At 35.2% G+C, this 27,690-nt stretch overlaps 1 protein-coding gene across 7 annotated transcripts in view; it reads right to left on the bottom strand.

Annotated features, from left to right (window-relative positions):
• Positions 1–27,690, bottom strand: part of LOC150077549 (uncharacterized) — a 308,710-nt gene that overhangs the window by 27,821 nt on the left and 253,199 nt on the right. For 5 of the 7 annotated variants that reach the window (XR_016547746.1, XR_016547750.1, XR_016547745.1 and 2 more), the window contains 2 exons: positions 26,092–26,180; positions 12,278–12,315 (listed from right to left, as the gene is read on the bottom strand). Coding sequence is in view for 2 of the 7 variants with exons in the window: in XM_090386993.1 (XP_090243119.1) it covers positions 12,278–12,315 (38 nt within the window). In the remaining 5 variants the exon portion in view is untranslated. The remainder of the gene's footprint in view (positions 1–12,277; positions 12,316–26,091; positions 26,181–27,690) is intronic. The other 2 variants (XM_090386993.1, XM_090386994.1) reach the window with 1 other exon arrangement.

Below are 27,690 nucleotides of genomic sequence, written 5' to 3'. Positions count from 1 at the left end.
ACAGTTTCACACTACATGAGATTTTATGGGAACTAACAACCGTGTTATATGGGTGCTACCTGTATTTCATTTCCACGCCATGTAGTATTACAATCATTTCTCTGCACAACAAACAGTTGTGCAGAGAAATGTGTTGTACTGATCAGAGTCATTAGGCCTATAACATACTCCTACTCTCATTTTTGCTTTCCCAGTGCTTATGTCACACCAAACTGATTAAAAACTGCACTGGCTACCTTCGTCATTAGACCCACATCAACTGGATGCACCATTGCCTTAGATTCAACATCCTTCTTAACTAAGAGAATATCCCACATCCCTGTCTGTCCTTTCTATGTACACTGTACTCCCCATTTTCAAATTCAGCATTCTTATGTTCGAATGACGCAACGTTTCTGATATCCCTAAATTGTCTGCATTTGATGATTGAACTAGTACTTTGAATTCAAATTTATTTACTATGCTCCCAGCATGAGTTTACATGTGAGTATGCATGCGCCTGTTCTTACTCTTTGTTATTCTAACACATCCAATATATTTTGCTTGTTACATGAGGACTCCCCCCACCAACATGCATTGATTTTCATTTAGTTTTTTAAGCAATTAGTGCAAAGCTGTGCTATATGTGCTTTTAGCTTATTGTCCGTTATTAATCCGAAAAAATTAATGGCATTTGAAACTGGAATAACATAGGGTTGTGGAAGTGGTGGTAGCCAAATTCATCTTATGCCATTCAGCAGGAGTTTAAATATTCTGAAAATATGAGTTATAGATAGTAGAAGCTGATATTTCAGACAAAGAATCAGCTAGATTCGCTATCGTCTAGATAGTGGTCAAGCAACAAGGCATGAATGGTGCTTCAAATCGACACAGCTGTCATTTATCCAGTGTTGTTTTCTTGTAGCATTAGCATTATTTGAGTCATATAATGCAAGAAAGCAAGCTGATACAGCATCAGCCAAAAAAAAAAAAAAAAAAAACACTTCCTATTTCACCCATCCAGTAGCTCCAAATTCTTGTCTAGTTCAGCCTTAAATTTATTTAAGCTATCAATTTCCACAATAACAGATGGAAGTCTGTTCCAGCAATCAACTACCTGCTGGCTAAAGGCAAATTTCTGCACATCTATTCTACAACTGTCTTTCCTCAATTTGAATCTATACCTCCTCAGGTTCTTAATCTGAGCAAGTGGAAGTATCTCGTCAGCATTGAGTCTGCTCGAACCGTTCAAGGGCTTATATACCTCGATCAGATCACCTCACAGGAACCTAGTCTCCAGATGTTGCAACTTGCAGAACTTAAGCCTTTCTTTGTAAGTGCATCCTTTTGTTCCTCTCACCAATCTTGTTGCCCTTCTCTGCACTCATTCTAGCAACTCTACATCTTTCCTAAAATGAGGCCTCCAGACTCTCTGCTAGCAAAATTCCTATATATCATTGACAAAACTCCATGACCTGCTCTGGCAGCCCGTCTGCACTGCTCAGAGAACTTTGTATCTGACTGCAAAATTATCCCCAGGTCTTTTTCATTCTCCACCTCTCTGAATGTAGTACCCTAAACTTGGTACGTTTCTCTTGGGTTACTGCTACCCATATGGAGTACTTTACTTCGGTTCCAACTTCTCAGCCCATCTAGCTAACTTTTCTAGATTCTGTTGCAGTAGCATACTGTCTTTACTGTCATTAACAACCCTACTGCCATTAACAACCCCAACATACATGTGACTGTATGTTGGTGAGTTTTGAAGCTTGATGCTCCCTGAAGCCTTATCAGCAGAAAAAAAAAAATAATAATAAATAAATAAACTGTGGCCATTACAACCCACTGCAGGATGGAAGCCTCCTCAACAATTCATGTTGAGGGAAATGGATCATAATCTGCCACGCTTAAATACTTTTGGCCATCCAAAAGTATTTAAGTCATCGAATATGTTGAAGTACTGTTCACTGAAGCACTTAATATAACTTCTTTATTATTTCTTAGCCATTAGATCAAGGCATTATACCTACTGTTAAAACTCATTACATCAGAAAATTTACAATAGATTTTGGAAAAAATTGATTCCGAATCTACTGAAGTGATACAGGCATGGAAACATTTCTCAATTGTGGACTGTATTGGAATCATAGCTTTATCGCTCAAAGAAATAAAACCATCAACATTAAAACCGTGTTGGAAAATCGCACGGCCAGAGTCAGTTCATTCAGGAAATATGGTCGAACCGGCAAAAAATGGAATTGGTGCGATAGTTGAACTTGTTAACTCAGTAAGAAGAAAAGGTTTTGAAGATATGACTCCTGAAGACGTTCAAGAATTACTGGTAGAAAAAGATGCTGGCAAAGCGGATTTGGTGGAAATGGCATTGGAGGTAAATCAAATCAATTCAGAGGATGATAGCACATTAAAATTCTGAAGTTCCAAATTTTACACTAAAAAGTATACATGGAAGGCACTTAGCCGAGCAATTAGAATCTTATTTTCTGAATGCAGATCCTTCGACTGAGAGGAACACAAATTTGAAAACAGAGCGTCAAAAATGCTTAGCTCCAATACCATGCAATTTACAAAGATCTATTAAGCAAAAGCAAACAAACCCAGATTACTGATATTTTAAACAGAACATAAGATACATGAAATCTAGATGCTGCAGAAGAAAGTTCAAAAGATATTCTGCAATGGAGAAAACATTCTTGTTTGATTGTGCTTAGCAGCAGTGAAGAGGCAGAAAATTAAATGAACGTACATTATCTGACATATATGTATCACAGTTTGTAAGAAGTTTGTTCAGTTATTACTATTTTTGATAAAAATTCAGTTTCCGATAGTTTCGCACGGTTTCACACTACATGAGTTACCTGTATTTCATTTCCACGTCATGTAGTATTGCAATTTTTATACTGTACTTAGCAGGTTTATTTAGTACATACATTCTGAATGGGCATCACCCTCTAAATGCCATTAATTGCTCATCTGTTGTAACAAATGATCCAGGTTTATATGCTTCTCTACAACAAGAAATAAATAAATGCTATATTTCTCAAAATAGTGCAAAATAAGTTTTTTCCCTCCCCCCTTTCAGCATTGATATTTTTGTCATCTTACCTTACCTTACAGTTGTATCAAATGAAAAAGATGCAAAACTAATTTTCTAGATCAGTAAACACACTTTTCACTCCTTGATACTCAGAGTAATTGCTATATCATGAATGCTAATGTTTGGTCTGTGAGACCACGAAGGAGCAAAAATTGCCAGAAGGGACACATACTTACACAAACAACTATTACCCTTCTGCTTTATTTGCTCACAATGAAAAGTATACAAGGGCAAATGCCAATACATTTACCTGTAAGTGAACATCTCTTAACTTTTCTGCAACAGGATCTAGAAAAGTTAGGCAGATGAGCTGAGAAGTAGCAACTGAAATTTAACATTGACAAATACAAAGACTGCATAGGGGTAGCAGTAACACAAGAGAAATGTATCAACTCTGTGGTACTACACTCAGGGAGGTGGAGAATAAAAAAGACCTGGGGGTAATTGTGCAGTCAGATATGAAGTTCTCAGAGCAGTGCAGATGGGCTGCCAGAGCAGGTCATAGAGTTTTGTCAATGATATATAGGAATTTTGCTAGCAGAGACAAGGAGGTATTTATCCCTTTGTATAAGGCAATGGTCAGGCCACACCTTAAGTAAGAACTGTATACAGGTCCGGAGGCCTCATTTTAGGAAGGATGTAGAGTTGCTAGAACGAGTACAGAGAAGGACAACAAAATTGGTGAGGAACAAAGAGGTGCACTTATGAAGAAAGGCTTAAGTTCTGCAAGTTACAGCATCTGGAGACTAGGCACCTGCGAGGTTATGTTGTTAGATTTTTAGGAGCATTTGCAACTAAGGCCATATTGCTCCGGGAATATGCAGTGGTCATTTTCCCTGACCTTTCTGCATTCTCCGTATTTGATGGTGACGGGCTCGAACCCCGGTCTAATCAAGAAGCGTGTGCTACGCACTGCTGCTCCTTCCCACCTGGCTACAGAGGTACCACCTGCGAGGTGATCTGATTGAGGTGTATAAGGCCTTGAATGGTTTGAGCAGGCTCAATGCTGATGGGATACTTTCACTTGCTCAGACTAAGAACCTGAGGGGGCATAGATTCAAACTGAGGAAAGACAGTTGTAGAATAGATGTGCGGAAGTTTGCCTTTAGCCAACAGGTAGTTGATTGCTGGAGCAGACTTCCATCTGTTATTGTGGAAGTTGATAGCTTAAATAAATTTAAGGCTGAACTAGGCTGTTATTGTTGTTTGGTTTTTAGGAGCATTAGCAACTAAGGCTATATTGCTCCGGGGATATGCGGTGGTCATTCCCTGACCTTTCCGCATCCTCCGTATTTGGTGGCTCACCGGCTCAAACTCCGGTCTAATCAAGAAGCATGTGCTACGCACTGCTGCTCCTGCCCACCTGGCTATGGAGGCACCGCTGAACTAGGCAAACATCTGAAGTGACTGCATGGTGAAATGGGAAGGGTTTTTTTTTTTTTTTTTTTGGTCGATGCTGTATAAAGCTTGCTTTCTTGCATCGTATGCCTCAACTAATGCTATTGCTAAATCACAAATATTGGACTCAGACTAAAAGTTAGCATTTAAGGGTTAATCAATCTCAGAATTAATTCATTGCTTGCGAAAGCCGATTTAATTTCATCCCTTTGATATGGCTTTACATGAGGCCATGGCTGCAAATATGCACTGTTTCAACTGAAAAACTTATAGAAGAATCTACATCTAAATCTGCACTCTAATTGTGTTTATAAACTTTAAAGGTGCTTTCAACACACTACGGTGAAGGAGTGTCCTTTGTTGTCTAAGAGTGGCAAATTGCCCTCAGTTATTATAACCTTCTCATAAAGGATTACTTTAATAATTGCTCTGTCTTGATACAAACTAAACACCAATCTGTACCCAGACATATTACTTGAGGTTGCCCTCAGGGTCTATTCTTGGGCCCCTGGTGTGGAACTTAGTCCTAAATGATTGGATTCTCCTTAATAATGACCTGACAAATACACAAATAGCTTATGCCGATGATTTATCCATTCTTGTCCACGGCAATTCCAAAAGTGATTTAGAAACTTCTGCCAACAATATTCTCTCCAGGTTATCAGATCAGGCCACTCAAAATAAGCTCACAGTTTCGGTGACAAAAACAAAATTGATGTCTAAGATAAGACTAAATTACGCCAGGTCACCAGTGATAAAATATCAAGGAAAATCACTTCCTTTAGTGTCCACACACAAACACCCTAGGTGTTCTCCTAGATGACCATCTGGCCTTCTCTTCACACTAACAGCAATGCTCTTCAGAAGCAATACTCTTCAGCAATACTCTCCATCTTGTATCATACTATCTTTATCCAAATTCTATCATGTGCCTCCTATATTTGTTTCAAAGGCCCAGCCCTCTTACTGTAAAATTCGAACTGGAAACTGTAGAAAGGTCTTTTCTCTTGACCTTGCCATGTACGTTCTGTACAGTCTCCACTCCAGTGCTACAAGGTATCACAGGCACTTTACCCACTGACCTTCATATTATTTATAAAGGTCTATTATCTTCCTAAATATTACTGTCCATCCAATTGCTGACCCAAAGAAAGAAAAATAAAAATGCTGGAAACTACTCACCAACTGTTGGCAACCTAGGTGGTCTTTGTTTACCAAAGTTATCATTACCAAGTCATTTATACCTGACATTTCATTTAGCTGTTCCAACATTGTACAGGAAAGGTTCTTTCCCGGTTTCAGCATATCATATTTAATAACAGAACATGGCTCATTGAATGTGAAGTTCTTACTGTTTAATATCAGATGTACAGATTCTTGTTTATGTGGTGGTATCAAGGACTGGCAACACGTAATTATCCTTGCATGATCTACCATGTTCAGCAACAAATCTTAACCATGTCTCATCATTTTCTCCTGGAGATGAACATTATTTAACTGCAAATAAGGAAATGCTTGAAATCTTCCAAGAATTTGCCAAAGAAATGTTTAACAGATGGTGCCAAGCTTCCTACCACCAGGATCATGGGCGTCCACAGAAAATTTTCCAAGGGAGGGAAAAGCTTGGAGACAAATAATTACATCAATAAATTTTTATTTAATTTTTAAATAATTATTTAATTAAACAAGTAGATTATAGAATACAGTATTGCATCAATACAGAAACACATACATAATGTATATAAATTTACAATATAAAGGAAACAAGAATTGTTGTTGTTGTTTGTTTGTTTGTTATTTGGTTTTTAGGAGCATTAGCAACTAAGGCCATATTGCTCCGGGAATATGTGGTGGTCATTCCCTTGACCTTTCCGCATCCTCCGTATTTGGTGGTGATGGGCTCGAACCCCGGTCTAATCAAGAAGCGTGTGCTCCTTCCCACCTGGCTACAGAGGCACCGAAACAAGAATTAATATATATATATATATATAGTTAGTCCTCGTATAGCACGATAGTTGTGTTCCTAGAAACCCTCGTGCAATTCAAAATCGTGCAATATAAACAACAGGCCCTATGGGAAAAATAGGGTTAGGTGCTGAACACCCAAGATTGAACACGCATTTGTAACCAAAACATTACCAAATACAATAATTAATCGTAATAAAATACTTATGTATTTTATTACATAAAATAAGTAATAAAATACGATAGAAGTTTTACGATAGAAGCAAAAGCAAAATGCTTTTGCTTCTATTGTAAGCAAACTTGTTTTTTGTTTGATTTTCTATCCAAACAGATGACAGCCGTTCCATCTCTTCCAATTCTTTGTGTCTTAATCTAATGGATTTTAATTACATTGAGTTGTTCCTGTTATAAAAGTTGTTTTTATTTTCTCTGCATTCTTTGTAATTCTCGGCATTGCCTCATTTAGGTCTGCAGCACGTGCAATATCACATGGTCTTTCATTTCACTCAAAGCATTTCACAATTTCATATTTTTTCTCTATCGACAGAGGCGGACTGGCCATAAGCCTTACCGGGGAAACCCCAGTGGGCCAGAGGCCGGTGTGATTTTGGCCATAAACCATAGTATGAGGCCACTATAAATTTTCCTGGATAAGAATTTTTGACCCAGTCCGCCTCTGTTTATCAATATTGCTTTTCTTTTTCTCTCTGAATCTGTAGTGTCTTCACCAGAACGCTTCCTTTTCACACCTTTTAAATATTTTATCCATTTTTAGGAAATAAAGCGCAATTACAAAGTGAGGAGGCACGCTTGATACACATAAACAAAGCTGCACACGTGTAGCAACTGAAAAAACAACACTGTAAAGGCAGAGATACACTAACGCCTCACATTTTACTAAAGCACATTTCTAGGGGTTACTACCATAAAACAATAAAAACAATTTCCAGTTGCGTTTCTGCTAGTGAAATCTGTTATAAACTGGTAGTAAACTCAATCTAATTGCATTTGCGATTATACCAATAGCTGGAATTGTGTTGGTTTTACGTTATTATGGTGAAATGTGTTTCCCCTTCACTGATATAAAAAACAAATACATTTTCAGAATCTTCTCTTCATTCCTATTGTGTTGCGTTCGGTTGGGGCAATTCTGCGTTCGACTGCCATTTCTTGTAAACACAAAGGCGAATCATGCATAAGCGAATTCAGTTCATGTTATATAAGATATCGTTCCCCTATTTATAAATCGTGTATAATTGAATTCGTGTAGTGTAAACACCTGTTATACGAGGACTGACTGTGTGTATATATATATATATATATATTATTTAATATCGTCTAAGTATTATATCTGTTTAAGATGTTAGTAATAGTGGTAGAGGCTAATGGTGTAATTTACACAAAAATTGCAGGTTATGGTGCAGACCGAGAACGACAAGTAACGATGTAACAACCCAAGAAACATAAAAACTTATGTACGCGCCAATGGTAACCTGAAAAAAAAAAAAAAACATATATATGCAATACAAAGTAAGGTAAACCTTACATAAAAATTATTAAAATTATGTTAATTATAGGTATGTAGATACATTGAAAGGGACTTTTTCAAGGGCTAACTCTTTCAATGTATCAAGCTATCCATTTCTGTTGTCATCGTCCAGCATAACCGTTTCCAAATGATAGTTAGGTAGTATATGATAGCAATTCCAAATGATAGTAAAGTAGTATATGTTAGCTTAAATTTAATATAATTAGGTTGCAAACCACACCAAAGTATATCGCAATTCAGTTGTTAGCTGGCTAGATGACTATCAGCCCGATGGATAGCTAATTTACAAAATAAAATAATAGCTAGCGTTACAGAAGAGTAATACTTAGCATTATGTAGCATAATATAGAAAGAGATCCATCCACTGTTATTCATATACGTATGTGGTATAAACTGCTTACCACAAGTAAAAGAAATGTTAGAAAGACCAAATAATACTGCACGCGTAGTATATATGAGACATTAGCAGACCAGACTGAAGCTCCCCCCCCCCCTAGAATCTGTAGTTGAAGTCATTAAAATTGCCATAATTAATTCAATATATGTATCATATTGGTAATAGAAGTAGCATAAGCTAAATGAAGGCAAACAGAAGCAGGATAAGCTAAAGTTGTAGTACCTCAATCCCCCCCCTCGAATTGCTCTAATAGTTCATGAGGTATGAAAAGTAGGGTTATTACAGTAAAAAGTATAGAAAAAGACGAATCTTAATGTTACGTAGGATAAAATTGGGAGTGTAACTTCCCGTCCCTTATAGTAAGGGATCCTGGTTATTGAATATAACAAGATAAGTCAGTAAGTATAAGATAAATATATATATAAACTGCTTACCACCAGTAAAAGAAATGTTAGAAAGACCAAATAATACCGCATGTGTAGTATATATGAGACACTAGCAGACCAGACCGAAGCTCCCCCTAGGATCTGTAGTTGAAGTCACTAAAATTGCCATAATTAATTAAATTTTCTATAGCTCCCTCTGTAATTTAGTATATTAATATGGAACTAACATATAGTAATGTCAACAAATAGATGGCTCTCGGAGTCACAGTAGAGTATAATAGAATAAATTCCTACCCATGGAGTAAATATAGGTACGACTTTTTCAATGAGTGTAAGCTATATATGACATACTCCATGGGCAGTGCCCACTATATACATGCCCAGCAAAAGTTACCTATGCCAATAGTAACGATAACAAAATACACCTACAAAAACTAAGCTGTTTATGTGCAGCTCAAGACTTTATCCATAATAAGATGTGGGTCAGTTATTATTGTGTCTTTTGTTAATTGCTATCAAAATAGCTTTATGTAGGTATCATGCAATAATATAGTGTGGGAACCCATTTTTTATTAACTTAGATCTGAAATCGATAAGGGTATCTATAATATAATCAACCTTATTACATATGCTGGTTCTTCTAATACATTGCACGACTATAATATTTCTGTAAATCCATTTGGAGATGTTAGAGTTCCAATTAGTGAGGTCTATGGAATTAAATTGAAATTCGTTTCATTTGTCATATAGTTTGATTTAAGCTAGCATTGGGATTACTATCATATACTACCTAACTATCATTTGGAAACGGTTATGCTGGACGATGACAACAGAAACGGACAGCTCATTAATTATGGTTGATACATTGAGAGGGTTAGCCCTTGAAAAAGTCCCTTTCAATGCATCTACATACCTATAATTAACATAATTTTAATAATTTTTATATGTAAAGTTCACCTTACTTTGTATTGCATATATATGTTTTTTTCCAGGCTACCATTGGCGCGTACATAGGTTTTTACGTTATTACCTATCCACGGTGTGAATAGGTAATAAGGGGCAGCCTTCCTGGTGATTTCTGCTCCTTATAGCTAAGTGGCCAGAAACAACAAACAACAAGACAAACAACAACACTTCACGGACATAACACCATACTCATTTCTGGCGACATTATGGTGTTCTGTAATTGTCACAGCATACCATTGTGCAGTTGAACTGATGTTTAGGTGCCATCCTACATAAGACAAAACATATGTTCACCTGTTAGGAATTTGTATAATAGATGGATTTGACAAAACAAATATCCCGCTTTACCTGTTTGTGCTAGAATTTGAGTGCTGCTAAAGTATGATGCTCTGTGTAGGAATATGGTTTGCTATCTTTTCTCTAGTGTTGTAATGTGTTTTAACTGTACATCTCATTGGTGTCTAAGATCTTGTACTATTTTTTCCCCCTCTGAGACAGTTAATAAATCCCATTGTTATAACAACCTTTTAAGTGTTTAGGGTAACACATGGAGCAACTGTAAAAGTCCAGCAAATGTCACGACCATCTTGGGAGAATCAACAACTGCCTCATTACTTTTCTGTATGAGAAACAGTGAAAGTTTGCTTAGAGGTTAAGTTCCCAGAGAGTGAATTATTAAGGATGGAATATCTTGTGAAGAAGTTTTTTTTTTATCCTTTACAGCTGAGAAGTCTCATAGCCTTTGTTGCTCATTTGAAAATTAGAGCATACCAGCTCTACTGGTGGAAATGTAAAGTCCATTTTATACTATACATATATTAAGTGGCAGCTATGCTTTAATCCAGCAAAGTGAAGGTTTTACACCTGGAGAACAGTATCTCCAAAATAACTTATACACTTGGAGTTAAACTAAAGTGAGTAGTGGAAGAAAGGGACTTGGGAGTTACAATACAATCAGACATAAAATCTCTGAGCATTGTACACAGGCTGCAAGGAAGGCCCAAGATGTCCTATCGATGATTTATCGAACATTTGCTAGTAGAGATAGGATGTCATAATCCCCTTATATAAGACTACTGTTAGACCACACTTGGAATACTGTATGTGTTCAAGTATGGAGACTGCACCTAAAAAAAAGGCATCAAGCTTCATGAAAGGGTCCAAAGGTGGGTAACTAACCTGGTGAGATCGGAAAATGGCATCCAAACACTACGAAACATTTGACTCCATTATGTACATATTTCCAATTTGGAAATAAACATAACAATACCAACATAGGTTTGAGTGCTATATTATCTTCAAAAAAAATGAAAGTGTCTTTCTTTCTTTCTTGACTTCACTTAGTACTTGTGAGGCTGAAGTTTAACTTTATAACTTAAAAGAATGAAGTTTTAACTAAACAGAAGATGATTCCTTACTAGGAAGACGTTTTGGAAGAAGCACTCAGATCCCTTGACCATCAAGTGCTTGGCACCCAGGGCCTAGAGCTTTAGCTTCCTAAATATTTAGATAACTACAAGAATAAAAAAAAAATCTGCTTAATTTTGGTGCTTAACATTATTTTTCAAAAGACTGTTAAGAGGGAAAAAAAAAAAAAAATTCAAAATTAACAACAAAAAAGTTGCGAAGTTATGAGCAAGCAAATGAACGTCAGCCACCGCTTTGTCTCATTCATTATTGATATCAATAAAGTAATAGTTGAGGGTGGGGTACATGGTATGAAGTTTAGATTTTTTCACACAGCAAGTATAACCAACTTCTAAAGAAAAGATGGTTTCAGCACTGGTCCTTGCACGCAAGCACGTGTGCACACACACACATCCAGTCAAAGCTGGCAGAGCAGAGGTAGCAAGATTACACACCAACGGATCAAGTGTCTCCCTAGTTGAGTGAACTAAATAGTGGTATGCTTGTGAAAACTGCTTTAAAGGGCTTTAAAGGAAAACTGCTTTTTAACAATGATGGGTGTCACCATGATGTCCTTCATTACCTAAAATGACGTGCCTAATACCACATGGTAAATGAAACTGGGTGGGCTGGAGCTTTTCTCTAGAAGCAAAACATGGTTTTTGCACATTTCATGCTTCCATTAAGCAATGCAAATACAGTTGGATCTCTCTTTAACAAACTTCTATATAGCAAATTTTTCTATTTAGAAAATATTTCTGATTTCCCCTTGGTCATTACATTGAAAATAGTTTCCATATAATGTAGAAAATTTACTTAAATGAACTGATTTTGAGAGACCTAGGTATGGATTGTTCACGCCTCTGGCCTTTAAGAAATAGAGCTGCAGAAAGCAGCAATTAAGAGTTAAAAGGATTAAGAATTAATCCCTTTCAATTTTGTTATATAGAGGTCAGACTGTATATGTCCTTGCCTTCAACAGCATATAAATAGTTATGAAAACAAAATGTTTCAATTGGAAAGTAGGATTAATGAATAAAATATAACATTAAATAATATAATTATTTTCAAAGACATGAAAATTAATTTTAGAAGCATTATTCTGAATAGTTTACCTAACTGGCTGAACTGATATCTTTCGGACAGTCATCACCTGCAAATATATATAAATAAAACAATCAAATCACTTAAAATAAAATTAATGAGAAAAAAAAAAAAAACATACCCATTATTTAATATGGTACACAGCATAAAGTATTTATATTTTAATTTATAAAATAAGACATACATATCTTCACAACAGATCATGGACGAGATATAATTAATATAATTTCTTAATCCATTAGTGGCAGCATCCACATTCATAACAAACATGGTAGCACAATGCCTGACAATCCTATAATTTTCTTTTCTTTTCTTAATTCTGTTTGCAGTAAACTAGTACTTCATTTTTTCATGGATTTCAATGCTTATTAATATAATTTTGTAATTTTTAACATCTGAAAATTTAAAAATATGTTTTTTAAACTAGTATTTTCAAAGAAACAAAACTGATTAATTTTACTGGAAAAAAAATACATTATATAACAACATATAACATAATGGCCATGGTATTTCTGGAATAGCAACAATGCAACTTTGTTTATTTTTTTTTAAAGAAAAGTTAGATTAGACCAAATAAGGAAAGATACTGCCAAACACTTGATAAGCTTAATAGCATTAGCTTTAGTAGACAAATATGATGCACTAAAGCAAGCTTATGCAACATCAGCCAAAAAAAAAAAAAAAAACCACATTACCATTTGACACATCGATTAGCTACAAAATGTTCATCTAGTTCTGCCTCAAATTTATTTAAGCTGTCAACTTCTACAATAACAGATGGAAGCTTGTTCTAGCAATCAACCACTCACTGGCTTAGAAGCAAACTTCTAGCCAGCCAGCGGGTGGCTAGAAGTTTGCTTTTAAAAAAAATTTCCACACATCTATTCTACAACTGTCTTTCCTCAATTAGAATTTATTTCCCTTCAGGCAATTAATTTGGGCAAGAGGAAGAATCCCATCAGCATTGAGCATGCTCAAAGCATTCAAGGCCTTATACACTTCAATCAGATCACCTCACAGGTGCCTAGTCTCCACACACTAACTTGTAAAACTTAAGCCTTTCTTCGTAAGAGCAACCCTTTGTTCCATTTACTAATCTGTTGCCCTTCTCTGTACTCATTCCAGCAGCTCTACATCCTTCCTAAAATGAGGCCTCCAGACCTGTATAGAGTACTCAATGTGTGGCCTAACCATTGCCTCATACAAGGGGATAATCACTTCCTTTTCCCTGCTAGAAAAATTCCTGTATATCATTGACAAGACACCATGCAGACCATCAGCTCTGCTCAGAAAACTTCATATCTGATTGCACAATTACCCTCAGGTCCTTTTCATTCTCTATCACCCTCAGTGCAGTATCGCACAGTTGATACGTTACTCTAGGGTTGCTGCTACCCATATACAGTACTTTGCATTTGTCAATGTTACCTCTCAGCCCATCTGCTTAACTTTTATAGATCCGGTTGCAGTAACGTATTAGTGTCATTAATAACCCTGCCAACCTTCATATCATCTGCAAACTTAGACATTAAGCCTGATGTACCATCATCAACATCATTCGTAAATGCAGAAACAACAATGGACCCAACACTGAACCTTGAGGGACTCCACTAATAACATTAGTCCACAAACAGCAGTGTCCATTAATTACCACTCTGTCTTTTCCCACTCAACCATCCCTTTATCCATATTAGCAATTTGCTAATAAAGATAAAGGAATGGTTGAGTGGGAACTCAACCTCCAATGCCACACTGCTCCAACTTGTGCAGCAGTCTTTCATGTGGAACAGTATCAAAAGCCTTCCTAAGATCCAAGTATATGATATCAAAGTTATTCTTTGTATCCAGTTCCTTTGTGACCACATCATAGTATCAAATCAAATTGGTCAGACAAGACTTCCCATTAACAAACCTATGCTGTGTCTGAACTATAACTAAAGTCTTGTCTAGATGACCCTGCAGTGCTTCTTTAACCAGTGCATCCATTACTTTCCCCAAAACAGAAGTTAAACTAACAGGTCTGTAATTATCTGTGTCTCTTTGAACCTCCTTTATGAATCAGGGTCACATTTGCACATCTACAGTCCATGGGTATCTATTTCCCCCGAGTCCAAGAAAGTTCTCATAATAATGATGGCTAATCGTTTGCTTACTTCCTTTGCTGCCTCCATTAATATAACTGGATAGATCCCATCCACCCCAGGTGCCTTTCTTATATTTAACTTCAACAATTTCTCCTCCATTTTGCACTCAGTTAATACAAAATCATTTAGCTCCCTGCCAGAGTTTGATAAACTTCTGGCATTCCACTCTCTGAATAATTCCTCATGTGTGAATGTAGATGCAAAATACTCATTCAGTTTGTCAGCTACCTGAGCAGGGTCCTGAACAGTCGAACCATTGATATCAAGTGGACCAATCTGATTCATTCCCTTCCTTCTAGAGCTTACATAAGTAAAGGACTTTTTGCCATTTTTCTTTGCATCCTTTGCCAAACATTTCTCATAATTTGCCTTGGTCTGCCTAACCTCCTTTATGACTTGATTATAGACCAGTTTATATGGCTTCACTGTCCCCTGTTAATTTATATGTATCCCATGCATTTTTCTTCTCTGCCACATGTCTCATTAGTTCATCTGACATCCATTTAGGCCTAAACTTGAATACTATTTCTTAGTTGGTATGAAAAGCCTAGTAGCTTCCAGGTTTAATTCTTTGAATGCTTCCCATTTAAAATTTGCTGGTGGTAACATCATCAGTTGGTCCCACTGTACAGAATTTAAAAACTGTCTCAGATCACCATAGTCACCTTTACGAAAGGGAAAAAACCTTTCCCTTTATCTCCGATGGTAGTTACCTCTTTGAGTAATTCCAACATCAGCACACAGTCATCACTACCACTTAGTGGTTCCTTTATCTGCAGATTCTGATAATGCATGAAGAATCACTATTGAAAACAAGATAAAGAGTATTACTCGCTCTAGTTGCTTCCCAAACTTGTTGACTCTCTAACATGCTGCTGCTGTAGAAAACAATCATCTAATAAATCCACAAAAGCCTTGCTAGTGTGTGAGTGACCAACTCAAAAGTTCCAGTAAATATCTGAGAAATTAAAATCCCCTATTATAAGACAATCTGATTTACTGGCTGTTTCTCTGTATAGTTGTTCATTATACTCAGAGTCATTAGGCCTAAACCCCATGAGCTTTGCACAATCTCTCTAGGGCCGAATTGATTGACAAGGCTCTCATCATATACTCCCTCCTATCGTGTCTGGGCAGAATTGCAGACACTTTCAAATTCAACCCTAACTCACGGCTTTTTTTTTTTAAACGTTCACCTGTACTTGTTAAGTAATTCCCTCAGTCTTCTAGTCTTGATATCATTAGTACAACAATGTGTACAACAATATCACCTTATGTCCTTAAAGGATGATATCTGCTCTACAACATCATCAACCTTTGCCCCTGGCAGACATACCCTGTCCCTGTTCCACCTATCCTTTTTGCACAATATATTCCCCGTTTCCCTTCCAATAATCACCGACAACAACTATTTCCTTTGGATCTAGCAACTTTGCCTTGGGGATTGCCTCTGTGTTGCCTAATGTTCAAGTGCAAGCTGTGGCTTTGATGTGGGCAGCTGAGGGCTTGATGAGCCCTTCAATTTAAATCCTTCGAGGGCATCTATCCTATTCTTCAAGCACTCATATAGGCCCATAACAATGCTGAGTTGCAACATGTTTTTCTCATACTCCTTACATTGAGCACACACAAAGACAGAGCGCACGCGCACACACACACACACACCCCCCTTGGCAATATCATATCCCATTCCTGATTTTTCCATAAAACATCAAACAAGCAGTACATTTCAAAAGGCTGTGATTCAGAGGACAACCCCCACCTCAGTTCTCCCCTGAGCCACAGCACTCCACTTGCTTGAGCCTTTTGCTTTGCTGCTCTGAGGCATGATTTCAATTCAATTTCAATAAAATTAAAAATATAACACTAAACTTATACCCCAATTCAATTATAACACTATATATATATATGAGTATATAGTTTTATCTCCAACCAAGTTACTTTATACGAATTTTGTATCTCCTATCAAGTTATAACATTATATTAGGTTATACTGTATTAAGTTATAACATTAAGTTTGTAAAATCTAAGTCATTATATGAATTAAGTTAAAAAATTACTTTTGTAACATCTAAGTAGCTATAATAGATAATAAATTTAACTATCTATTGCCACCCTTGTGGTTCGAACTCTAGTGCTAGCTATCTATGGCAAATCACCGATTCTAAAAGCTCTACGACTATTACCATCATACATTACAATCTACGTGAAAAGTTAAATTATTATATTACGTAAATAGTACTATAATTTATAATCCTCTGCTGATACTATACTGATCACACTGCTACAAGTTTCGTAGAACTACCAGTATCTGCTATATTGATATGAAAACAATTGCAGCAGATTTGAATGCTACTGTCGATACAATGCCGGCAGAAATCAACTATGGTTTCTAAGCAATTACAAGGCAGAGTAAAGAATAAATACACCAATTTAGTCAGAAAACCACAAAAAAATACTATACTACTAAATTTAAATCAAAAGTTACACAAAACAGGGTTATAAAACAAAAAATCAAGGCTCTAACAGGAGACCAAATCATATTACATCGTTAAAATTTCAGGCCACATACTGCTCATATGACACAGATCAAAACTGCAGACCTAGGGTGCAGAATTTTGTCTCATCCTGCATATAGTCCTCACTTGGCTTCATCTTGATTTTTTTTCTATTTCGATATATGAAGAGATAACTTCACAGAGAAACTCTTGTTGAGGGATGAGAGATGAAAAATGACAGTGAAAGATTACTTTGACAGCAGGGTTCATCCTGTTACCATAGTGCATATATGAATTGGAAAAAATAATGACAAAAATGTGTTGATAAGGATAGAGATAATAATGTATACAGTACATGCTTCCCAGTGTTTCTTTAATAAATGACAAACTTCAACTTTGTATCTGTTGTCTTTATAATTTTATTCAGCCCTGATATACCCTCATCAATATCATTAATAAATATTGAAAACAACAATGTGCCCAGCATTAGTGCACAAAGAGCAGACCATTGATAACCACTCTGTCTTCTTCCACTTAACCATCCCTTTATCCATTGCAGTAATTTGCCCTTAATGCCACACTGCTCCAATTTGTATAGCAGTCTTTTATGTGCAACAGTATCAAAAACCTTCCTGAAATCCAAGTATGTGATTTTTTTGCATCCAGTTGTTTGGTCACAGTATCATAGTAACCTATCAGATTGGTTAGACCACAGCATCTCTTAACAAATCCATGCTATAACTGCAGCATAATTGCATTCCTGTCCAGACGGTCCTACATTCCTTCTTTAACCAGTGATGCTATTATTTTCCCTGGAACAAGGTTACACTAACAGGGCCGTAATTACTCATGTCACTTTTTGATCCCTCTTTATGAATTGGGGGTACAATCACACATCTCCAGTCCATAGGGACCTCCCTTGAATCCAAGATTGCACTCATAATTATGGCCAAGGGTTTGCTTACCTCCTTTGCTGCCTCCTTAATATAATAGGATAGCTTTCATCCACAAAAGACACCTTTTTTATGTTCAGTTTCAACAATTTCTCTTCCGCTTTCCTTTCAGTTATCACAAAGTCATTTAGCTCCCCATTAGAGTTTGATAAACTTTTGGCATCCCTTACCCTAAAGAATTCCTCAAGTGTGAATGTAGATGTAAAATACCTAATCAATTTGTCAGCAACCTAAGGGGTCATCAACAGTTAACCACTAACATCAAGTGGCCAAATGTGATTCAATCTGTTCCTTCTACTGTTAATAGAGACATAGAAGTCTTTGCTGCTTTTCTTTTCCAGAAAATTCTCATAATCTGCCTCATCTTATGTAATCCCCTTGTGACTTGATTACAGACTAATTTATATATACCACATGCTTCTGTATCACCTGACAATTTATATGCTTCCCATGTACTTTTCTTCTCTGCCACATATCTCGATAGTTCATCTGACATACATTTAGGTCTAAGCCTTGAACAGTATTTCTTCAATGGTATTAAAAGCCTAGTAGCTTCTATGATTACTTCTCTGAATGCTTCCCATTTAGAATTTGCTGTTGGTAGCATCATTAGTTGCTCCCACTGCATAGAATTTAAAACTGTCAAGACCACTGCAGTCAACCTTATGAAAGCAAAAGCCTTTCCCTTTACCTTTGAGAGTAGTTATGTTCTTTAATTAAATTCCACATTAGTACTCTGTGATTGCTGTTGCCCAGTGGGTCATTTACCTGCAGATTCTTAATGCATGAAGAGTCACCAATGATAACAAGATCAACAGTAGTGCCTCCTCTTGTCGCCTCTCTGACATGCTGTAGAAAACAGTTCAAGAAATCTACAAAAGTTGTGCTAGTGTGTGAGTGGGTAACCCACAAACTCCAGTCAACATCTGAAAAGTTAAAATCCTCAATTATAAGACATTCTGATTTACTGGCCCATTCTATTTCTCTGTATAGCTGTTTGCTGTACTCATCACAGTCATTAGGCCTATAACATACTGCTACTCTCAATTTTGTTTTCCCACTGCTTATATCAGTAGGAAAACAAAACTGACTCAAAACTGCACTTTTCACCCAAGTCAACTGGATACCTTAGATTTAATATGCTTCTTAACTAAGAGCGTAACCCCCTCTACCCCACCTGTTCTATCTGTCCTTTGTATACATTGTACTCCCCCCCATATTCAAATTCAGCATCACTTATGCCTGAGTGACACCCTGTCTCCATTACCCCTACAATGTCTGCATTTGATGACTTAATCAATACTTCAAATTCATCATTCATTCAACTGATGCATTTTCCCTTTGCTATGCTTGAATTTGTTCTGTGTTGGTCACAAGAAGAATCAGGAGAGGGAGGAAGAAGTCCTTACTTTTAATGTTGTATGCACGTCTACTGTTTTCAGCAGCCAGTAAAATAATTATGTCATGCAGTACTTCATTTCTGTTTATTTTTACTTTTTCCCCTCTTTTTTTATTTTATTTTTAATAGAATATTACTGAAGTGATTTTGTAGGTAATCACCTCAATAACTACATGGCTAAGTTTATAGTTTACTAATTTTGACTAATGGTACAAGGAAAAAGAATAAAATAATATTTTTATGGCTAATAAAAATAAATTAATAAAGTAGAAAAGCTATCAAAAAATGGTTTCCGCACTGTCAATGCATTCACCCTTCAGCTGTGCTTGAATGTTGACATTTGGCTAAATTTATTATCCAAAAAATGGAAAAAATTCAAAAACCAGCAGTCTCCATTGCCAAAAGTTGGACCCGGATATGGTGCAACATGTGATGAATGTCTACATGACATGAATGAAATAAAAGAGATAATAATGGATGGATTTCTATTGATCAATTTTAATGAAATTTCTGAAGGCTTAGTTAACAAATCATTCTAAAAGAGCTAAATACAAAATTTCATGAAAATCCATACAATAAATGAACCATGTAACAGACGGACAAAGAAATGATAATTGCTAGATTTTCTATTAGTCTGATTTTGATGAAATTTGGGATGGCTTGACAAATCTTTCTAAAAGAGGCAAATGTAAAATTTTTAAAAATTCATATACCAGGATACACAGATAGATGGACTGATGAATGAACACGGTAAAGCAAAAAGGCACTTTATGCACACATGCCAATGTGCCTAATAATGAAACTTCCCCAACATAGTATAAATCCTCATATAAAAGGAGAACAAAATTAATATTAGGCATGAGATAGCAGAAAGTTTACTCACAGATCAAGTCTTATGAAATAAAATATTTAAAAAAAAATGAATATTAATAACAGACAAAGTATTTATAGAAGTACTATAGAGGTAATGTTATTGCACAGAATCATATTCCAAATCAGCACATTTGAATAATAACAAAATGAGACTACTGTAAAATAACAATAAGGTAAAGGGCTAAGGCTATGTAAAAATATTACCTGTACAGAGAGAGAGAGAGAGAGAGATTTAGAAGAGAGGGGGCAGGTCCATTGTATGCATGCATGAGTGATGTGTCAAATGAACAAAGACAAATGTTTAGGAAAAGATTCTGGTCAATTATTGGCTCTTGGGAAAAATAACTTCAGCCCTCTACTGGAAACAGAATAAATAGCAAGGTCAAATGGTAAATACAACATACTAGAGTTAAAGTTCATTATGTATAACAGAAGCTTGCAACAATAATAGAAGAAAAACAAGGGAAAACAATTATCAGAAAAATCTGAGATATAAAATAACCATGCATTAGCAAAGGCACATGATGCAAGAAAGCAAGCTTATATCGCATCAGCCAAAAAAAAAAAAAAAACACACACCCTTATTTCAATACTTGCTCATCCACTCGCTCCAAATGTTTGTCAAGTTCTGCCTTGAATCTATTTAAGCTATCAACTTCTACAATGACAGATGGAAGTTTGTTTTACCAATCAACCACCCACTGGCTAAAGGCAAACTTCCGCACATCTATCCTACAAACGTCTTTCCTCAATTTGAATTTATGCCCTCTCAGGTGATTATTCTGAGCAAGAGGAAGAATCCCATCCACATTGAGCATGCTCAAACCATTCAAGGCTTAATACATCTCAATCAGATCACCTCGCAGGTGCTTAGTCTCCAGACACTGTAATTTGCAAAACTTAAGCCTTTCTTCGTACGAGCAACCCTTTGTTCCATTCACTAATCTTGTTGCCCTTCTCTGTACTCGTTCCAACAGCTCTACATCCTTCTTAAAATGAGGCCTCCAGACCTGTGTACAAGGTGTGGCCTGACCATTGCCTTATACAAGGGGATAATCACCTCCTTATCCCTGCTAGAAAAATTCCTGTATATCATTGACATTACTTAGAAAACTTCATATCTGTCTGCACAATTACCCCCAGGTCCTTTTCATTCTCTACTACTGTCAGTATGGTACCACAGAGTTGATACATTACTCTGGGATTACTGCTTCCCATATGTAGTACTTTATATTTGTCAATGTTAAACTTCATTTGCCACCTCTCAGCCCATCTGCTCAACTTTACTAGATCCTGTTGCAGCAGTATATTGTCATTAACAACCCTGCCAACCTTCATATTGTCTGCAAACTTGGACATTAAGCCTTATATACTATCATCAATATCATTTATAAATACAGAAAACAACAATGGACTCCACACCGAACCCTGAGGGACTCCACTAATAACATTAGTCCACGAAGAGCAGTGTCCATTGATTACCCTTCTGTCTTCTCCCACTCAACCAGCCCTTTATCCATAGCAGCAATTTGCCTCCAATGCCACACTGCTCCAATTTGTGCAGCAGTCTTCCATGTGCACAGTATCAAAGGCTTTTCTAAGATCCAAATATATGATATCAAAGTTATTCTTTGTATCCAGTTCCTTTGTGACTACATCATAGTATCCAATCAAATTAGTCAGACAAGACTTCCCCTAAACAAACCCATGCTGTGTCCAAGCTATAACTGAAGTCTTGTCTAGATGATCCTGCAATGCTTCTTTAACCAGTGGCTCCATTAATTTCCTTGTAATTACCTGTCTCCCACTTTGATCCTCCTTTGTGGACTGGGGTCACATTTGCACATCTCCAGTCCATGGGTACCTCCCCTGAGTCCAGGGAAGCTCTCATAATTATGGCTAAGGGTTTTCTTATTTTCTTTGTTGCCTCCTTTAATATAACTGGATAGATCCCATCTACCCCAGGTGCCTTTCTTATGTTTAACTTCAACAATTTCTCCTGCACTTTGCACTTAATACAAGATTATCTAGCTTACTGCCAGAGTTGAATACACCTCTGGCATTCCCATCCCTGAATAACTCCCTCATATGTGAATGTCGATGCAAAATATTCATTTAGTTTGTTAGCTACCTGAGCAGGATCATCAACAGTTGAACCATCGATATCAAGTGGACCAATCTGATTCATTCCCTTCCTTCTAGGAGTTTACTTAATAAAGAACTCTTTGCTGTTTTTCTTTGCATCCTTTGCCAAAGATTTCTCGTAATCTGCCTTCACCTGCCTAACCCCCTTTGTAACTTGGTTACAGATATCACATCATACAAAAAATTCATTTTCAAATAAGAGGATTATACAATTAAAAATACCTAAAATGATTCCTTTCGACAGAAAATTTGTACCAGAGCAGGTATTAGATAACTGTGAATAATTTACAGACTCGTAACCAACTTTGTTTCTGTTTATTTTTCTTACAAATAAATAAAATAAAAAAAATAATGGTCTTATAAAGAATATCAACCAAAAAAAACCCAATATAACAAAATGCTCTTAAATCATAAGATAAATTGGTTAAATACTAGTCTTTTTTGGAATGCAAAATTAAATTTGCATAGGTTTGAGGATATTTTTACACCCATTATTGCCACCATGTAATAATTCCATATAGCAAAATTTGCCCTAATTATGATTTTTAATTTGTTATACAGATTTATAAGAAGCATATTTGAGTAGGTTTAGAGGAATGGTGGTGAACAGATTAGTAAGTCATAAAGTCAGAACACTGAAAATCAATATTATTTTTTAGGATATTAAATTACAGGTAGGCCCCTCTTTACGATGCTTCAATTTATGCTGTTTCACATTAACACTCTTTTAAAATAATAATGAAAAAATAAAATTTTTATATATAAAGAAAATTTGAAAGTGCAAATGTAAACTCAGTACAGGAAGTGGATACCTAGACGGCACTAGTATCGACATCAATTGCTTTCTCCTCGTCCGTCAATGTGCATGTGTTGTGAGCTGCGCCTTAAAGTTTAATAATTTCCTGTGTTCATTAGTGCCTTATTTTAAATAAATTGTGCAACCATGTCTTCTAAGCGTAGTGGTGAATATCCTGCACATGTTAAAAAAAGCTGTAAATCACTAACGATTTAAGTGAAAATGGATGCTATTTGTCATATGGAATCTGGTGAGCAGCGTTCAGAGGTGCAGGACCTTAAATTTAGCACCTTCGACTGTTACGACCATTATGAATAATGACGAGAAGATAAAGCAGTCAACATAGAGGAATTGTTAATGTAAGCGTTTCTAGAACAACTTATTCAAGGAATGAGACAATGGGGAAGATGGAGAAGTTATTAGTGCTGTGGATAGACGATATGAGCCAAAATAACATTCCTGTAACATAGGCTGTGGTTATGGACAAGACTAGGAGCTTGTTCAATGAAATTAATGAGGAACTAGGAGGGGACTGAATCATTTTTGGCTAGTAGGGGCTGGTTTTCCCAGTTTTAAAACCAGACCAGAATTCACAGTGTACAAATTACTGGTACAAATTACAAATGCTATAGTAGAAAGGATAAATTGAAGTGGACAGATGTTAGAAACAGAAATCGCCAAGAATTAATTAAGGCAGAGTTGCAGATTGCAATGAATTTCTCTTTTATATGTAAAGAGTTCCTTCAGTAAGTAAAACATGATAAACAATTGTTAAAAAGGGCAAAATGTAAAAATAAGTACAATTAAAATATCAGGCAATTTGAATTTTCTTGTAATTTTTAAAACAAATTTTATCGACAAAAATCTTTCTATTTCTGCAAGTAAAGCAGAAACTATTTCTGCAAGTAAACAATTAATATATAAAATTGTAATGTAATGTTGTAATGGTATAAAAAAATAAATAAATTGAGCTTTTCTTAAGTTAACTTGAATTAATTTAATGGGATTTTTAAATTGCACATTTTTACTAATGTTTTGTACTCACAGAGCTGTTACTGTATATTCCAATGCATAAGTCAACTTAAAAATTTGTGTTTAATCATTTATTTGTAGTATAAGTTGATTGCCACTTTTAGTCATTTTTTGCATCTTGTGTAGTGGTATATTACTGTAAAATCTGCATTAAACTGGAGATGGGCATACGATTTCAATGATTGAATGATCACCATCATCTTGCCCTAGTAGATGATCTTGGGTAATCATCTACTTGCCCAATACAGCTGAAACTCCCAATACTTTTCAACACAACTGTTTCCTTTGATTTTTCTACTGAAAATTCCAGAAATCTCTATTTCTGGAAATTATATGTTCTATCAATAATTATATGTTCTTGTACATGTTGTTGTTGTGTGTTGAAAAACAAGAATTTAAAATTACAGGCACAATTATTGAAGCACATTTTTTGTTTCATGGCAGCATCTTCAATTGTTACACTCTCTGGCTTCATGTTACTTAGGAGTTTTCTTGCCATGCAATTGTTAAAACAAGTTTTTTTTTTTTTTTTAATTTACATTTTGCTCACTATCAGGAAGGAAAACAAAACCAAAAACTCAAAATTAACGGATGTAATTAAAAAAATATGTTTGTAAGTGTGGAAAAAGGAATTTTATTTAAAAAAAACAATTAAAACATGTCTTTAATATAAAAAAATTAGTTTTTTACAGTTTCAAATTATTTTGTACCAATTTTTAAGATTAAATATGGGATAACTTTTTTCAGTTTGCATATGATTCTCAAAAAACATCACAACTGTTTATGTTAAGAAGTACTGTCTACTTGAGAGGCTTCTTTCTTTTTCTTTAAGCAATACCCAAATGCAGAAGTGTATCTGTTCTAAGAAATTTACAATTTCAAAAGTTTATTTATTTTATTTTTTTTTTTGAAAAGTCTAAAAGTAAAACCAAAACCACAACTCCCTTTTGAGCTGTATTCATCTGATGTAGAATTTTGTACAAGTTTTCCTCGAGTTTTAAAAGGTAAACAACATTATGTTTTGTAAAATATATGTGATAAATTGCAAATACTGTATACTGGTATTAATTTATATTTTTCTTGCCTAACTGGTTTAATTTGTGCTTTTAACACATTTGCGGCATCTAAATGTAAGAGAATCAGTTCAATAACCACAACAGCGAAGAAAAATCAACACTGATATCCCCAGCCTTGTGAAAATTCATGCATAATGGTTGAAAATTAAAATTTTGGAATTCATTTTTTATAAAAGTGAACACTTAATTTTCTGCTTAGCAGAAAAGTAAGTGTTCACTTTTAAGTGTTCAGAACAAATATTAAAATTTTACAAAATGTTTATTTGTGTACACAAACTAATATTAACACAAGCAAAGAACAAACAAAACTGTGCCAATACTGAGTAGTTGTTAATTTTGTGTGCCCTTATGTTTACAGCACTCGCTGGTTGATTTAAGAATGACCACTCGTTTGTATTATGGCACAATGTTTGGGCTCATTTTGAACACAGATATGCACTGCAGAACATAACTTGTAGAGCTGTTTTATGCTTATATGTGCAATGGCAATTGACATGTTAATTCTAGTTTAGGATTTTATATCTGGCAGGCAAGTTGACCTTAAAATATTTGGTGATGTTTTTAGGAACTTCATCAGAGGTCAATTTATACACTAGAATATATGGTAAAATTTTTTTTTTTTAAATGGAACAACATCACTTGGTTAAGCTAGGCAAGCAAGTACATAATATATACATCAGAATTGAAATTTATCTTTTTCTAAGCACTAGAACTCAAATTAGGTTACAATATAATTCTTATTAACAAGTGAATATTAGCAGGACAGAGAGAGAGAGAGACAAAGAGCGGCAGAGGGAGAAATCATAATTAATAAAGTGCAATATATAATAGTTACTGAAAACATGCAGTAAAATGATGCATAAAGACAGAGTTAACTTGGCCTTTCTAAGAAATTCAGCCAAGACTTGCCTGACACAGGCTGTAAATTTAGCTAGCCATCTTTGAGATCTTTCTGGCGGTGCTGGGGAGTCTGCAGCTACATCTGACTTGGGAAGTGCCTGATGCAGGCAGCAAATTATTAGTGTTAGTAATGAGGAAGGCGTTAATAAAATAATTTACTAAAACAAAACAAAACACAACAAAATCAATTAATATATAAAATAAAAACTAATACAGATGTTCCAACATAATCAGAAATCATAATGGGGAAAATCAGGTACTGTTATTATCTTTACTATCCTAAGTGAAGCATTAATTCCAACTGAAGAAATCCAAGTTCAAGAAATGCAAGTTTCAATTAATGTAGAGTGGAGTCATAAATACTGCTTAATATGAAATCTAAAATATTGCTAAGTATGCTTCATGAGCCACCCTAAATGATCTGAAGTACTGAGATTTATTAAAAAAAAAAAAAAAAAAAAAAAAAGAAACTTCATATTATCACATTTTTGACATTTTTAAACAATTGTACCATTCTTTCACAATGCATATTTTATACATTTTTTTTTTTTTTTATAAATGACAAAAAATTGCTTAATTTTTTTTCTGTTCATCACAAGAGAATTATATAATGCCTTTTCAAGCAGCTCTACTTTCTTCTAATAAATATAAGTTTTTCTAGTCACACTTTGTTTAAAAATTTCAGGGATATATTCTCTTATCAATCAACAGAATAAATGTTTATGAAGTACATTAGAGGGGAAAAGCAAACAATACCATCCACCTTTCATTATACATTTGGGTTTAGATAACAAACTAGGGAGTTTTCTTTGGGTATATACAATTTACCATCTGATTATTAGCACATTTCTCAATGGAACATTTTTTGCATGTTTTTGACTGATAAGAGACATTTAAAACAATTTTAAGCTTAATGATAAAAAATGATTAAAAACAATGTTTCTATATCAAATCTGTATGCCACTATAAAAAATAAAGTTCATTATTAAGTGCTAGTATATAAGCTGCAAAAAGCAATTACAATGATGATATAAATAAAGTGGCCACTACAAGAATCTGAATCAGAATAAAAAGCAGGGGCACGTTACTTTATTTGGGCTTATAACAGCTGGAAAAACTGAAGAATTTCTATGGAATTCAGAGTCAGAATTTGATAAAACCAAATCCAAATCAAGTAATATATAGATAGATGTAGAGGATACTGTTTCATCAAAAATGACCTGATAAGTTTAATTTACAAATTTTTTATGGATTTTAATTTTTTTTTTTTTTTTAAATTTTGATTTGAGTTTTAACAATAATTTTACTATAGTGGACAACTGGCTTTACTGGGAAATAAAGTCAAGGTGGGATAAAAACATTGATTTTTTTGACTTCGATACACAAAGTTTTAATTTTTATAACATTTCAAAATTAAACAAAAAAGATATTGATCTATAGAGACTGCCAATACTTTCAGGTTGTTAGAAGGTTATGTCCAATGCTTTACCCTGCAGGGTTACCTTCCAATGTTGGCACTGAGTGTAAGCTGCTTTCATTTCATTTTATTTATTTATTTTTTTAGCACAAAGGGATGCCACAATGAGATACACACTCAGTGATCACTGA

The sequence above is a fragment of the Mastigoproctus giganteus genome, chromosome 12 (assembly GCF_048544385.1).
Source record: "Mastigoproctus giganteus isolate SK-2022 chromosome 12, ASM4854438v1, whole genome shotgun sequence".
NCBI classification, from domain to species: Eukaryota; Metazoa; Arthropoda; class Arachnida; order Uropygi; family Thelyphonidae; genus Mastigoproctus; species Mastigoproctus giganteus.
The sequence above is the reverse complement of the archived record's forward strand: the minus strand, read 5'-3'. Positions and strand labels throughout refer to the sequence as shown.